This window comes from Rutilus rutilus (genome assembly GCF_951802725.1).
Source record: "Rutilus rutilus genome assembly, chromosome: 11".
Taxonomy (NCBI): Eukaryota; Metazoa; Chordata; class Actinopteri; order Cypriniformes; family Leuciscidae; genus Rutilus; species Rutilus rutilus.
Window position 1 is genome coordinate 29704911 of NC_140216.1, and position 17253 is coordinate 29722163.

The following is a 17253-nucleotide window of genomic DNA, read 5'->3' on the forward strand; positions in this document are numbered from 1 at the left end:
GTTTTGAACGTTAAGGGAACCTTCAGAAATAATGTTTCTAATATCTTAATGGGAACATTAGCAAACTGTTCTTAGTACATATTTTTGTTAGCTGGTTACCAGGAGTAAATGGGGTCTAAATATGACATTGTTCTCTCTTTTTCTGCCTCTCTGAAGCCCATTTAAAGGAAAGGCCCAGCTCTGCCATTTACCCCTCAGACAGTCTTCGTCAGTCACTACTCGGATCACGTCGCGGCCGGTCTTCTCTCTTACTTTCCAAGAGCGTCTCCACCAATAACATTGCAGGGTGAGTGACAGTAATGACAGAGATGCATAAAATGGGCTCTTGCCTGCACAATTTACCAACACATAACCAAATAAGTAAATCCCTAGTTTATAAATACTGTAAAACATGCTATAACATTAATATTTTGTCCTGAAATATCTATATAGAGACAGACACTGTTCTCATCACTGTGTAATTTTGTCTTTTTGTGTGTCTTTTTTTGTGTGTATGTGTGTGTTTGTGGACATTTTAGTTTAATGTAAGCAGTTTTGTTTGAATGTTATTTATTAGTCATTATATTCACTTTATTTTTATATTTTATTTATTTCTAAGTCATTTAATATATTTTAAATTTGTTATTTGTATTTTCTGTTTCTGTGGTGATTATGATGCCTGCCTCTCATTTTGTTTTGTTGTTTTTTGTTGTTTTTTTTTCTTTCGCATGTGATTGCATGCATATATGTGTACATCTGTTTGTATGCATGCATTTGGCCCACCTGTGCATGTGCGTGTAGGACTCTGAATGATGACTATCCTCTGGGGCTGCGCAGGATCTTGTCTCAATCCACAGACTCACTCAACTTCAGGAGCAGAACCATGTCCATGGAGTCCCTCAATGATGAGGGTGAGACACACACACCTACAAACACTTAAACAAAGTAGACATACGTTAAAATAGGCCGAATTTACATTACAAAATCAGATTTTTTTTCCTCCAATGTGGCACAGATCGGATATGACCCACGAACATGTAAGCGTGAAAAGAACACACGGATTCTCAGATTCAATATTCTCAGATTGGTTTTAGGCCTCATTCATACGTGGAAATAAATCTCATATGAATCGGATACGTGCATTTGCATCTGCCATGTATGCAGACAGATCGGATATTCCCATCAATGCGAGTCGTACGTCATTGAAAAAGTGATGACGGCGAATGGCGTTAACTCAGGTGGACACAACCACGATCACATGACTCTTTTCAATGGCGCAATGAAGGACGAAGGCTCAACCAAATGTTGTGCTGACCTTTAAAGATGGTGCGGAAAGCAAAAGCTTCTATTATTTAGAATTAGTCCATTGCAAATTGCTCTGTTTCTTCCTTTTCGGCTTAAGCTTTTCTGGGTCAGTACGCATTGGGCTGTTTCGCCAAGCGTATAGTGCAAATGCAGATATCGAATATGGGTCACTTTTAAAAGAAGATGCAAGTAGTCATCAAAATTTGGATATAGTCAACAAATCGTAATTGGACATCAAAACCTGCAGTGTAAATGCGGTCATATACATAGATTTTTCCAGTTAGTAATTTGTTTTTGAAAGAAGAGATAAAGACATTTACAATGTTACAAAAGATTTCTATATCAAATAAATGCTGTTCTTTTTAACTATATATTCATCAAAGAATTCTGAATTACAGTTACCACAAATATATTAACCAGCACAATCATCTGACAGTGAAGACTGGAGTAATGATGTTGAAAATTCAGATTTAACATCACAGGAATAAATTTTATTTATATATTTTTAAGAAAATGAGAGCATTGTTTTTGATTGGCGTGATCGGCTATAGATCAATCCCCCAAATTCCATGTTGGCCAACCTGTTTACCTGGAAACTGAAGCTATAATACAGAAATGGTATTTTTCTTGTTTTTAGGAGAGGGCTTCTTCAACTCTCTGCTGGAAGATTTGGAGTTTGAAGGCCAGGAATTTGAGGCAGATTCCTGGAGCATGGCGGTAGATTCCACCTACTTGCAGACCCACCGCAAAGATGTTATCAAGAGACAGGACGTCATCTATGGTTAGAGAAAAAAGCGCAGATCTAAGTCTAAAGTCGAAGTATGTTTATGACTGTAAATGAGCCATCGACTCTGAAACCCGATTACAAATACTATTGAGTGCTTTTCCAGACACTGTATTTCTTTTTTTGCAAATGAAAACAAACAGATTGTACATCTAGTCCTTGTGGCTTTTTATTTATTTAAAGTTTTTTTTTAAATACATCAAAATTCTGTATAATAACTAATAAATGGTCTATATTCATATTTTATACTAATTTGTCAAAATAAAACAACAACAGCTAAGTGAATTTAGGCACTACAACATGATGTACATTGTACAAAATGGGCTTACACTTTGAGATTTGTGGAAGATTACATCTAACCATGTTACTAAATTATTATTGTTTTTGAAGATTAACTTTAAGTGAGTGTTAGATGACTGGAAAGATAATCTAAATGTACTAACTTAAGAAAGTAGCAACACCAGTGTACACAAGATTGTAACATATGGACTGTTCTATACTTCTTTGCCTCACTACATTGTTTTCATTCACGTCACATTTATCTACCCTCAATAAGGACAGTGGGAATATTTCATTTGGGGTATATGTCCAACAAAGACCTTTTAAATATTGCATTTTACAGCTCAACCTCTGTGATATCATTTCAGAGCTGATCCAGACGGAGCTCCATCACGTTCGGACCCTGCGGATCATGGAGGGCGTGTTCAGGCGGGGCATGCTGGAGGAGGTGCAGCTGGAGCCGGGGGTCGTGCACGCGCTGTTCCCCTGCCTGGAGCGCCTGTTGACGCTACACACACACTTCCTCACGCAGCTCCTCGAACGCCGCGCTCACAGCCTGCAACCTGAAAGCACAAACAATTTCACCATCACTCAGATCAGCGATGTGCTAATAAAACAGGTAGGAGTGCATTTGTGAGTTTACGTGGGCGGAACGGGGTGTAAATGCATTTTGGGTACATTTGGCCAGTCATAAGTGATTTTGGATTAGCATATCTGTTTTGATTGCCAGTTTGAAATGTTTCATAAAGTAGAGCTGTCAATTTAATGCATTACTGTAAAAAAAAAGTGAACAATGTTTTTAAAACTAATTTAACTTAAAACTTATAAATACTTTATAAAAATTTTAAAACATTCTAATCTAAATTAATTGCATGAATTTGAAGCAGAAAAGAATGACGTCATGTTGTAGAGGGCTTGAAAAGTCAAAAAGAAAGAAATAGTGACAAATGGAAATGAGTGTATGAGAGTGGGATGCTGAAAGCTTTCAAGTTTCAAGGAACAAAATGTTCATAGTGTTTGTGTGTGTATGTCAGTTCTCAGGTCAGAGTGCAGACGAGATGCTGAAGACGTATTCTGAGTTCTGCAGTCGTCATATAAAGGCTGTCAAACTGTACAAAGAGCTTTTGGCCAGAGACAAGAGACTTCAGCTCTTTATACGGGTAAGAACAAGAATGACCATGTCCATGTGCGTTATGTGTTTGCATAACCGGGTCAGGTGTTGTCTCGTGTGTTTCAAGTGGGAGGATAGAGTGGTATTGAGTGATGAATGATGGTGGGCGGGTGCATTAATGCATTAAATGCCTGCAGACTCTCAGAGATGTGTGAATCATCAGATTTCCAGGTATCATGATTGTGTTCAGCTCTTGTGTTTTATTACTTCGTAATAGCTTAGTTTAGGACGGTCACGGTAACAAAACAGGTGAAATTTCACAATGATCGATAATATCACAGTAATACTAATATGCTCATTTTTTTACTAATTGCTCTTGATATATGAGGAGGTATTGTTTAACAAAAGCTATCTATCTATCTAGCATCAAAGGCTATTTTCATGGCAAGATTTCAAAACAAAAAATACTTAAAAAAAAAATATATTATTTATGCTATATTATATATTGTGTAATAAAATTGTTAGTAAAATTCTGTATGAGACCAACAAATGGCTGATTTTAAATGTATGTATGTGTATGTATGTATAATTATTATTATTAATATATTTTTATTTTTCATAATAGTATTATTACTAATAATAAAATTATTATTATTATTATTATTATTACTAGTATTATTATAAGTATTTATTTTTATCGCCATATCAGCATCAGAGTCTATTTTCTTGTCAAGATTAAAGTATTTTAAAACAAATCTTTATCTCTCATGTTCACATCTACTTAAGACATAACCGGCTATGTTTATGAGGATAATCGAAAAGAGTATTCACGCGCTGTGATGTGCAGAGTTCTGGGCGCGCACTTTGGATATGTGTTGCTGCGCACACAAAACTTATCACACAGCACACGAGTACCACTGAGAGACGCGGGTACTTTCGTGTCTATTTGCACTGAATATTTAAGTTGGCAAGGCTTAAAAACACACAAATTATCAACTTCCGTGAAGATGCAGCACTGGGCCGATCTGGCAAGTGACAGTTCTGTCAACTGTCCCGTGTGTCTTTCACGCTGGCCCCAGGCCATCAGGCAGTCCTTATTGTCGAGCCGTGGTCAGTAATAAAACAAATTACAATTACTCAATTTCTACTGAGAAATAAGTATTTTGCAGTCATCCATGCTTGGATAACATTTAAGCTCACTTAAATTAATTCTAGCTCATTAGACATGACATTATGGTGCCTGTTTTAAACCAGTTTGCCTTCATACACATCTGGCTGACTAGACAGCATGGTAGCTGCTGTGGGTTTTGGATGCAGATTTAGAGTGTGTGTATGTAAATACATTGCACAGAGGCAGAAATGGTTAACTGTCCATTTATCATTGTCTTTGTCCTTCTGTGTCCTCTCAGAGGGCGAATCGAGGTCCTCTACTGCGTCGTCACGGGTTCCAGGAGTGCATCCTGTTGGTCACTCAGCGCATCACTAAATACCCCGTCCTGGTGCAACGTATATATGACAACACCAAAGGTGAGACTCGGGCGTATGTCGCTAATGTCAATATTAACTGTATTTAAACAGCTTTGCACCTCCACCCTTACCCTCCATGTCTATAAACTACTCTGTCCTTCTAATATGATGTATTATTTAAATAAAAAAAATCACATAATGGTCACATTGTAGGAGGGTAATGTCATTCAAATGCCCCTGGTTGTAGACATTTTTTATGAACTAATTATTGTGTGTGACAATGCAGACAATCCAGAGGAAGCTTCAGGTCTGTTACATGCGTTGTCTTGTATGCGGGAGCTGCTCAGTTCGGTGGACCAGCAGGTGTTGGAGCTAGAAAGGACACAACGGCTGCAAGAGATCCGCTCCCGGGTCGACCCGCGGTCAGAGGCCAAACTCCGCTCTGGAGCCTTGTTCAGACCGGCCGAACTGCTCCGGAGGCAGCTGATACACGAAGGCACGCTGCTCTGGAAAACGCCTGGCTCTCGGCTCAAAGGTACAGAAGACTGCGGCTGGTTATGAGGAAGTGTAATGTGATGTGTCAGTGTGAGATGGAGATTTACAAACACGCTATTGTATTAGCTGACATGTTCTTGTGTTTGTGGGTGTATTAATGTACTGCATTTCCCTTTTTCTTTCTGTTGTAGATGTTCAGGTTTTGTTGATGACTGACATTCTAGTATTCTTGCAAGAGAAAGATCAACGGTACATCTTTGCCAGTTTGGTAAGTTACTGTGCTTGCTAAGCCACGTATCCATATTGCTAGTGCTCATACTTAGGGTTCTCGCTCTGCTCATGATGCTATTTTAAAAGATCATTATTTTGTTTATTGGGTGAAATTTATAGAATAGGTTAGCACAATTTAATGTTCAAAAACACTTTATTTTTCCACATAATGTACATCATAACAGCACCTCTATTCCCAGTCTGTCTAGAACGCTGATTTCAACTAAGCCCCTCCTTCCGAAAAGCCCAGAGAGCTCTGATTGGCCAGCTGACCTGGTACATTGTGATTGGCCAAACACTTAAAGCGTGTGTCGGAAATGTTGTACTCTCCCACGTTCTCCTTTGTAAAATGTGCTGTACACAAGCTAACTTTTGGATTGCAAAAGTTAGCTTGTGCTCAGGAACAGCGTTATGAATAAATCTCCAATGATTCCTAATTCCGTCCTTTTTCAGAAGGCCTAACGAAGGGATTTTGCTTTTACATATATACAGCATCTCCACGACAGCCTCATCATCTTTCTTTGCGAATGTCTGTGGGCGGGCATCATGCTAATATTTCACATTGTGATGTAAACATTTGCAGAAGACATTATGACGTAGACATTGTAACTCAAATTGTAAGACTTGATGAAGAGGAATGTGCTATTACTTTTCTAAGCTATTTATTTTTGTAAATCTGTATCTGTACCTGACAACAATATCTCTTTTTCTTCTCATTCTCTCTGTAGGATAAGTCTGCAGTGGTGTCACTGCAGAATCTCTTGGTCCGAGACATAGCCAATCAAGAGCGAGGGTTGTTCCTAATAAGCAGTGAGTCCAGCCCACCTGAGATGTATGAGCTCTATGCAGCCTCTAAAGAAGACAGAAACATTTGGTTACGGCACATACAGCAAACCATCAGCAGGTACATACATGTAAACACACTCTTAACAGTCCGCACAGCACTCACAGTTACCATGTGACATTTTTCAGGACCTCTCTCTTTGCAGTGGAATTAGAAAATCACATGAAAGCACTTTCTTTTCAAATTCAGGGGTGGGACATTTAAAAGGCATATGTCAGTTCTGTGGGAAGCTTGAGTTGCCAATAGCTTTTGTTTACATTACAGCCCTGCATAACCAAACTGTACAGCTTGCTTTATAGATCGGGGGTTTCATTTAATTTAATTCAGTTGATGCCAAGGACCCGCAAATACTACAATCCACTTACGAGGGAACTCCTTTATTAGATTCTTTATTAGATCCACAAAGGAACACTCAGGAGATTGCAGGGTTAAACTAATTCTCAACCACACTTAACAAAGACAATACTGGACAAATTAACTGAGGAAACTCAGGGCTTAAATGCATGGGGAGATTAATCAAGATCAAACGGAACAGGTGTGTAGAACTAATTAACAACCAAGGAAACTAACTAGTGAACGCAGGCAAATCAGAACAGGGAAAACAGAACCAAAACACGATGAAACTAAACCAAAACAGAACATAAATGTTACATTTATTATTATTTATATATTTGTTTATTTAAATATTTATTAATAGATTTATTTATTTTTTTACTCCCCGGACTACAGTTTAAAAAACAACAACTGCCATACACAATGGCAGCAGAAGCCACTTTCAAAGTGAATAAATTCTCACCACTTCCTTGAGAAAAAAGCTAGCAAACAAAATACCAGCATTAGCACAATCTTTTCATTTTAGATAGCATTTTATTGGACAAAAATATATATTTGGTCTATTTTCCCAGAAGAGAAAGACTGTACATTTTAAATCTTTATACTTCTTAAAAGCGGGGAAACTAACATAAGACTTCAATGCTAATGGACATAAACTAACCATTTAAAACTACCATTTCTAATGGTCATTGTTCTTTACCATCATTGTTTTATCACACAGCTGTCCATCAAGAGAAGAATTCCCTCTTATAGAAACAGAAGACAAGGCTCTTCTGCGGAGACTAAAAGGTTTGCTTTAAACACTACACACACACATATATTCACACTCCCAATATTGGGGCAAACACTTTTTCATTCTTATTTTAAGGAATCACTACCGTTGTTGTCATGTCAAGTTGTCATGACATCTTTACACAGAATTTGGTACAAGGCCACTATTTTGACAGCGTGAAGAAGCTGATGTTGATATTTTACTGTACTCTGTTTCAGCTGATATCCAGCAGAAGGACAGGGAGGTGTTAGAGCTGCTTCAGGAGCGGGTCACCCTGTTCTCTGACTTGGCGGAGGTCATGGGAGGTTACGAGGTCATGCAGCCGTCCTGTTCCAGAAACCTGTTCAGAGCCGAGTCTTCTCAGGCACTGCGTGGAGAACAGCTGCTCACACAGGCCATAACTGAGGGTAAGACAGACAGGATGTTACATTTGTGGCTGAAGCAGGGTGTTCCACCTGCATAAGGCTTGTTTCACCCTCTAGTGCACATTTATTGCAACGCCCATATTAATAGGTTACTGTATTCACACTATGAGTAAGCAGTGAATTGCAACAGAAACGAAGGTAGAATTTGGTCTGAGGTTTTGCCATGTGAGGCTATATTTAAAAAAGACTGGCTTGATCAGTATTAGCATATATATATATATATATATATAAACAAATATATGGCAGGTAGTAGTCAGGTTTTTTTTTTTTTTTTTTTATAGAGATACAAAAATGTACACTTATTTTTAATCAGTTTCAGCATCTGAATAAATTAATGACATATCATTAAAGTACATTTTTTTGTTGTATTTTACACAAACACACACACACATAATATATTAGTTGTATTAACAACATTAACAACAACATAAAAAAAATATATATATTTTAAAAGTAAAAAAAAAAAAAGTTTTGATTATTCTTTTTTTCCTATTTTGAAAAGTTCACCATCCATTTTTAGCAAAATCCTCTGAGCTCATCCTCAGATCTTTCATAATATCTTGTAAAATGTCATGATGTCCCTTTCTTTCTCTCTCTGCAGTGGACAGATTGACAGAGCTGATATTAGGATCCAGTTTTGAGGTTCCTCTGCCCTGCAGTTCCAACGGCCATCACAACCACAGTGGAGCACTAGTAATCAGTAGGTGTCAAAAACAAAACATGCAATAAGTAAATAAATAATGTGATTTAAAAAAAAAAAATGTAATGTGTCTGATTGGCTAAATATTAGGGGTGTAACGGTTCTCGGTAAAAAAAAAATGTAACCGTACCGTTCTCCACCCACGGTTCGGCAGGCGATTAATCTCAAATCTGACGAGGCATCTATAATATAGTTTGTTGGAAAAAAAAAAAACGCTTAAAAAACTTCTTTCGAGAGATACATGCATGCATTTCACGTGAGAGTAGCTGTCCAATCAACTGTTAGTATGTAAATCTATTGCTCTATCACAGTTCCTCACGTGTTGGTGTGTTGCAGTTCAGCATGGCAAGCGAAGGAGACAAGCCGCTGATAGAGCCGCTGATAGAGCCGCTGTCTGCATCATATAAATCTCTTGTATGGGAATATTCTGGCTTCCCAATACGTTACAACAGTGATGGACAAAAAAAAAAGTGGACAAAACAGTCACTCTTTGTAAACTTTGTTCGATGCGAGTGCCGTATGCTCTAATGTCCAACCATCACCTGGGTGTTGCGCGTGAGCACAGGTGAGACCAAAACAGCACACATTGCCTTTTGTGTTTAAAAAGGCACTCAGTGTAAATTCGGACAAGCATACAACAGTAACGAAAGCGCTGGGCAGGGCAGGGCTCAAATAAAGGACTGCCTGATTGCCCAGCACCAGCGTGAAAGACGCTCGGGACAGTTGACAGAAACTTTCATGCTGCGTCGTCACAAAAATCTATCATTTTTGTGTTTTTAAGCCTTGCCAATTTAAACATTCAAGCACAAGAAGACGCGTAAGAGAACTATTGTGTGCGCACTCATCCGAAGCGTGCACATGTCTCAGACAGCGCGTGAATACTAAAGTCATCTTGCACTTAATCGGACAAAAATTGTGATGTGATGTGACAAATTCACACAAAAATCATATCATGCCCATCTTTACATGCAACCATAGTAGGTTATGTCTTAAGTGAACATAACCTACTATGGTTGCATGTAAAGATGGGCATGATATGACTAGGAAGGGCCAGTTAGTCCTTTCCGATGTCACTCATCCATTGTGTATTGATCTTCAACTACTTCCTTCAGGACGGAGATTTAAACTCCCCTTGTGTAAATCAAATAGATATAGAAATTCATTTATACTTGCTGCAATTAGGTTTTTAAATGATTTATTTTAATTTGTGTATTGTGTTGTTATATGTGTTGTTGTTATATGTGTATGTGTATACTGCTGTCTACACAAAGAATTGCCCTTGAGGACAATAAAGTTTAATCAATCAATCAAAAAAATCAATATTCCTGCTGCTATCTGTGTTTTTAACGTTAATCAACCAACAAAAGACTCACAAAATCACTCACTTCTCTTGAATGAATAACTTTTGTAACTTTAATAAGGATTAATCTTTATTTAATTTATACAGTGAAGATTACATGCAGTGTTATTTTACATTTGATTACTTTGATTCAATTTATGTACCTGAAAAGTAGTTAAGACTTACCTGAAAAACTTACAAATCTCTGTTTATTTGTATCTTGTCCTTATTTTCTTTATTTTTATTTGATTGTAGTCCTCTTTTTCCTGAACATAGCACATACCGAACTGTACCGAAACTGTGATCCTAAACCCGTGATACAAACCAAACCATAATTTGAACCGTTACACCCCTACTAAGTAAACCCATTTTTCTGACCATTGTGCTTCCTCTGTACTTCCAGATGGACAAGAGGTATTAGTCAATGGCTCTCAGGAGAACCAAACTGCTCAGGTATACAAAACATAATTTTTTTTAGAAAATATGATCTATGTTAGAGAGCTGTTTGTTATCACCGTCTTTGACATTCACATCTGCCTGCATCAAATATGTTTCATGAAATGTAATAATTATGCACATAATAATATGGTTCGATGTTATTACTGAGTTTTTATGTAATGCTGAAAAAAATGAGTCATCTGAAACTCGCAGGTTTCCATAGCAACCTGAATCTACCAAAAACTCTCCATCACGACTCACCACTGGTGCTTGAAAGCTGCACTTTATCTCCCTTTTCATCGACACATAGCAAGATTGTGCTTTTCAATGTGTGCTGACAAATTAAAGCTTTTGAATGAAACTGCTGGTTCAGACTTATGATTGTGTGAATAATGCAAAAAAATTGTTTCTGTACAGGATGGTAATGGGAATCAAATGGAGGACAAGCCACCAAGTGAGGTACTAACATTTAGTTAAAGAACAAATGTGTGCCATCTATGGATATGCGGATTACATTTCTGGGATGAAAAAAAAAGCGTTTGTTTTACTTTTTGCATTAGAACCCTTTAAACTAGAGTGACTAGCAAATTGACTACTGCTTTTTAATTTACTGACTAATTCAATTTGGGATCAGTAACTTAAGAAAACAGTAATACTTTTATTCAGCAAAGATGCATTCAATTTATCAGAAGACATTTACAATGTTACAAAAGATTTCAAATTTGGATTTTTGTAATCAAATAATACTTAAAATTGTATCATGGTTAAGCATTAAAACTGTTTTCAACATTGATAATAAGAATAATGTTTCTTGATTAGAAAATCAGAATATTAGAATGATTTCTGAAGGATCACGTGACACTGAAGACTGGAGTAATGAAGTGATATAAAGTCTCAATTGCGTGTTATAAAGTCAGAATTTGCGAGATATAAACATGCAATTCTAAGAAAAAAAAGTCAAGAATTGCGAGTTCTGACTTCTTTTCTCAGAATTTATAGTTATAAAGTCCAATTCTAAGGAAAAAAAAGACACTTGCGAGTTTATATCTCACAATTCTGACTTTATAACACGCCATTGCGACTTTATATCATTCAATTCTGATTTTGTATCTCCCAATTGCGTGTTATAAAGTCAGAATTGCAAGATATAAACATGCAATTCTGAGAAAAAAGGCAGAATTGTGAGATTCTGTATTAAGAAAGTATTGTGAGAAAGTATTACCATAGTATTTACATTATCAGTATGAATTTTTTACTCTGTTATCTGCTAAATATATTGGCCTCCATTAAATATTGCAATCCTCTTGGCTTATATAGACTAATATCTATATATTAATGTGATGCATCACAAATGTGTCTTGTGTTTCAGGAGGTGTCACAAAGGCTGGTGAATCTCAGTGCTCAGCTACACGTTCTGCAGGTATGTGTGCATTGCAAAATACATTTATCGAATCTTTTAAGCACGTGCGTACAAACAGGATCCAAAATAAAACGTTAATGTCAATTAAGTGGCAAAATATAAAATTAAAAGAAATGTCTCTCCTAGGGTGTGGTGATCCGACAGGACTCCATCTTAGAGCTCTGCCTAAGAGAGAGCCCTGTCTCCCCAGCCATCCCAGGGGCTCGTACAGTCCGCTCTTTGTCCCGGGATAGTGCCAGTGACATGGGCTCGCTGGGTGAGCTGGCCCTGCTGCAACGGCAGCACAGTCTCCTGCAGGAGGAGCTCGGACGCCTCAGGGGAGCCGAGGGCAAACTCAGGGACAGCGAGAGAGCCAGAGCCCAGCTGGAGAAACAGCTCAGGGATCTCAAGACCCATAGCGCCTCTCTAGGGGATGGAGCTGGAACTACAAGATCACAGGTGAGTTCATCTTAGTGTAATTTAGCAAGTTTTTAGCGAGTTTAAAACATTTTGAAAAGGACATCTTATGCTTTTTTTTACATTGTCAACTTTCTTCAGTGTGTAATGTTGCACAAAGACACAAAGTCCGCGCTAAATGGAGTTATTCTCTATATCAGTGCACACTGTTTCTGAACTCCCTGAAACGCCTTGATTGTAGTCTTGAGTTTTCTTCCGGGAACAAACATATCACAATATTCCTCATTTAAATCATTTTCGCCCAAGGTAAGTGCAACAAAATTATACCCGTTTCACGGTATTGTTGTTAAAGCAACATATACACCTGTATTGTGGTATATTAAAAATTCATATCATAACAAAAATAAACACTGGTATTCGGTATGAACCGGTATACCGTCCAGGACTAACCAATCACAACACACTGGTCCAGTCAACCAATCAGAGCACATTGGGCTTTTGGGAAGGAGGAGCTAAATATAGACAGGAACTAAAAAGAGAGTTACTGACAGACTGGGAAGGGAGCTGCTGCAACAATGCAAAATACATGTAAAATAATGTTGTTGTTTTTTACTTTCAAGCATGAAAACCTATTCTAGTAGACCCAAAAAACTAAATCAAGACTTAGTAAAAGGTTATAATATGGCCTTTTTTAAATATAACTTTTGCACTTTTGATGTTATCGCAAGCAGGGTGCAAGCAATGCAATTTAGAATGTGCCATGTGGTGTTTGCTCAAAGTATATAAGACCTACAATGTAGTAGCTCGCAAAATCTCATTCGCTTCTCATTTCCTCACTTCAAGGCCCCACCAACTCGCAGAGAGAGTGATACTGACCCCAACACTGACACCCCATTGGCTAGCCAGGAATCGATGGAGCAATCAGACGGCCTGCAGGAATGCAGTGATGTGGAAGTGGACGTGATATCTGATGATGATGATGATGATGATGATGATGATGACGATGAGGTGGATTCGAGGGTGTCTCCTCGTTCAGAAAGCCCCAGAGGTCTGTAGATATGACACAGAACGACATTATTATAACAACTAATATAAATACATTTATACTTACATATCTAGTTGTTTTTTAAAAGGAAACATATTTATACTATATAATTAATATAATAATATACAAATATTAAGATAATAATGTTAAATATTATTATATAGCTAGCTACTTAACAAATAAATCGGTAAATAAATGTACATTTAAATATTGAATTAAGTTTATTATATGAGAATGATACAAGAGAATAGCACAATGTAGGAGACTGGTTTCCTGGAATTTGTTGGCTTTGACTTTGCTCCATTTTTATATGAAATGATTACATATTTATCAGACAGTCTGCGTAGATGCACTTCTCCCAGAACGCTGTAAACTTTGGCTCTTTGTAACACTAATAGCAGCCTACACACGATTATGCAACCAATGTGCAAAACAAACACATGTTGAATTTAGCACTTGAAACATTCCACACACCCACACACAAAGGTACACAAACTTACAACACACACACTAAAATCTGTCAGACAGGAGAACCTGCTTAGTCAAAAAAAAATAATGTTTTAAGTACAGTACATTTAGGTGGATTACTAATGTGTGAGCGTGTGTGTTATAGGTGGATAATTGCAGGCTGAATGTGTCACACAGACCTAGTGTGTCATTCACAATGAACATACCTTATGTACATACACTTATACACACAGAGGTTTGACTTTAAAGCCTCTTGAAATGATATAATCATAGTCTTGAGGTGTGTTTGAAATGGCATACTACTCATGCTGCATGTGAAAGTGTTCAGCATACAGTATTTTATACTTAATTACATTAAATTGATCAAAAATGACTGTAGATACTGTTAAATTGTTACAAATTGTAATAATATTCCACAATATTATTGTTTTATTTATTGTATTTTTGATCATATAAATGCAGCCTTGGTGAGCATAAAATACTTATTTCAGAAACATTAAAACGTCTCACTGACCCCGAACTTTAATTTCAAACGTTTTCATTTAAAAATAATAATAATAATAATAATGATTGTCATTTTTTTACATTGTTCCCATGTGGATGAATTATGATAAAAGTGTGTTGCTAGCAAAGGAATGTGAACCATTATTTAGACTTAATTCCTATGGAAAAATAGCAGGTTAGCAGCATTTATTGTTGTTGCTCTGCACTGTATACTTTTCTTCAATTGCATTATAATAGTGTGTTACTTTAGTTTGAGCTCAGGATTGCTTTAGATCTTGATTTTTATTTGCTGCAATTTTCTAACTTCAGCAATTGAATTGAGAATCATAAAAATTGAATAGTGAATGAAGGATATGAAAGGTATTTTCCATTGTATATTTGCGATTATCAGTCCAATGTTACACTTTCATGTATTACGTTGCAGTTCCAAAAGGTTGCCGGCCAACTAAAACGATTTTATTCGCTTTCCAAATGCCAATTTAATTTGCATTTGGCAGATTAGTGTTCATTTTGGACTTGTAATGTATATCAAGAATGTGTACTGTGTGTACTCAAAAAGCAGTTCATTTCATCCAGATCATTTGGTAAAATACAGAACTAATGTCTAAATATGACTTTCATCATCTACAGATCTGCAGGACATTCCTGAAGAGAGCGAGTCCGCGACAGACCCCCGGGACCGAGAGGTCTCACACTGCTAATGTATTTTTGATTTCTCAACCCAAGACTGGCCGGGAACAGACAATAGACTCCTCTGACCAGGGAAGAGTCTTACTTAGTTTATGAATATTCATTCCATTATATACATACAGTATTTAGTTGTATCCAGTAATTTTGCTTACAGCTTCTGTGTGGCCGTTTATGACATTGGAATCCAAACGTATGGCTTTTGACATCCACGGACCAATAAGGATATGCCAAAGCACCGTGATGGAGACGGAGTCATGCAAATAATGGGACTTTGCACTTGATAGTTGTCTTGAGATTCTTAAAGTATCTAAATAAACCAAACATAACCGATCCAGCTCAAGGGTACCGGCAGAAACCGTTGAGATGTACGTACTGTACTGTATGTGAGATCATTGTACCGATGCTGGAGCATGCAAAACTTTCTCGTTCTTGTTCGTGAGAGGTCATTGTAAAGAAATGTCTCTTTCTTGCGCTTTATTTCACATTTATTTATTTTCCTTTATTTTGAATGGAAAGATAAACTCTTTCAGGCATGTTGAAGCAGTCAGAAAGAAGCCATAACTTGAAATATACCAACATAATATACTGGGACCAAAACTACTGGCTCTATAACAAAAATGACTATTTCAGAGACTTGAGGGCTTTTTTATGAAGGACTTATATTGCAATTTATAGCAATATGTAGGAATATATATTTACATCTATAGCAATGATCTTAATAAACCCAGGAAGGTTATTATGATAGAGTAGTATGATATTATGAATGGTTCCTCAACCCACAGTGTGTGTTAACGGGGAATGCTTTGTAAATATAAGAAGATTTATTGATTCAAATAGATCACATCACCAAAATATGCCAGTAACACCAACATTTGATGTGTCTTAACTACAGTTTTGCTTCTGTTTTAATTTTGTTTTTTTTTGCCATTACTTGACTATGTGCCAAAATTTGCTCGGCTGAATATTGCGGAAATATATGCTTTTATTTTAGTCAGCTCAACATTTCAGGAAGCAACGTCTTAGAAATTATTGTAGGATGATATTCTTCATGTTTTGAAGTAACTATAAGAAAACGTAGGATTTACCGAAGTCACATTAAAAATGTTTGTATTGAAAATGACAAACATTGTTGAAATGTTCATAGTGTTTCAGATATATCGAAGTGAATAAAATAAAAATTGTTGGTATACAACATCATCGGGATTGTTTTTTTATCTTAAATTTGCATGAGAGTAAATCAAAGTGAAAAGTGTGATAAAAATTACAGTTATATTAATACTGTGTTGGGAAAAGTTAGTGTTACAATATTGTTTTCCTTCCTAAAAAAAAGTATAACTTATTGCATTACTTAGTTACTTTTTATGCAAAGTAATGTTACATTACTTTTGTGTTACTTTTTCTCATCTGGGCCCTTCTGGATTTTACACAAATTAAACTAATATATATATATATATATATATATATATATATATTTAAACAATTAAACACAAACGTGATGTTTATTTAAAGTAATTTTTGCTTAATACTGTGGTTGAATTGGATAAGCGAATGTTAGCAGCAAATGACAGGAGAGCTGTCAGTCAATAAATGGGAAAGCAAAGTAACTTGCATCACTTACTTGAAAAGTAACTCAGATATTTTGTTGTAAAAGTTTAAAAGTAATGTGTACTTGAAGTAATCTGATTATGTAACTTGTAATGCGTTACCACCAACACCACTGAAGTCCTCCAAAGTAATCCTCTCTACAACCTGTTCTCATGAGATGTAGCCTGTTGGTGAATTGGTGGTAAATTTAAATGAGGTGAATTTATACAAATTTTGCAACAAATACGCCAAACATAAACAAGTTACGAGTGTTTTATATGAAATCTTTAGAATCGGCTGTGGGGGCGAGTTTGTATCGCGATTGACCAATCCAAATGGAGTGTTCCAATGATCTATTTAATCTGCATACAAACAGATTTCCGTACGATTTCTATCCTTTTTTAACAATGAAAATGACAATAATAATAATAGTAAACCATGTATATTTAAATGTGCATTTTGATTCTTTGTCCCTAGATAGCAGCTAATCCGTAAAACAATGTCAGCCAAGAGACGAGTATTAATAGCTTGTTTGCACAGGCAGCATAGCTGGCATTCAGACGCATACACACACACACACACACACACACACACACACACACACA

General features: G+C 36.6%; 1 protein-coding gene across 2 annotated transcripts in view; it reads left to right on the forward strand.

Moving 5' to 3' along the window:
- The window catches only part of arhgef2a (Rho guanine nucleotide exchange factor (GEF) 2a), a 54330-nt gene extending 38069 nt beyond the window's left edge, over window positions 1–16261 (forward strand). Inside the window, exons 11-28 of one of the 2 annotated variants that reach the window (XM_084422960.1) lie at window positions 157–286; window positions 781–890; window positions 1922–2065; window positions 2716–2966; window positions 3382–3507; window positions 4868–4985; window positions 5212–5460; window positions 5612–5688; window positions 6419–6594; window positions 7589–7656; window positions 7858–8046; window positions 8666–8764; window positions 10507–10556; window positions 10959–11000; window positions 11911–11961; window positions 12088–12399; window positions 13201–13405; window positions 15005–15179. In XM_084422960.1, the coding sequence (XP_084279086.1) occupies window positions 157–286; window positions 781–890; window positions 1922–2065; window positions 2716–2966; window positions 3382–3507; window positions 4868–4985; window positions 5212–5460; window positions 5612–5688; window positions 6419–6594; window positions 7589–7656; window positions 7858–8046; window positions 8666–8764; window positions 10507–10556; window positions 10959–11000; window positions 11911–11961; window positions 12088–12399; window positions 13201–13405; window positions 15005–15075 (2468 nt within the window). In that variant the 3' untranslated portion in view covers window positions 15076–15179. Of the gene's footprint in view, window positions 1–156; window positions 287–780; window positions 891–1921; window positions 2066–2715; window positions 2967–3381; window positions 3508–4867; window positions 4986–5211; window positions 5461–5611; window positions 5689–6418; window positions 6595–7588; window positions 7657–7857; window positions 8047–8665; window positions 8765–10506; window positions 10557–10958; window positions 11001–11910; window positions 11962–12087; window positions 12400–13200; window positions 13406–15004 lie in introns of both variants that reach the window. The other variant, XM_084422959.1, reaches the window with a different exon arrangement.
- Window positions 16262–17253: the final 992 nt, after the last annotated feature.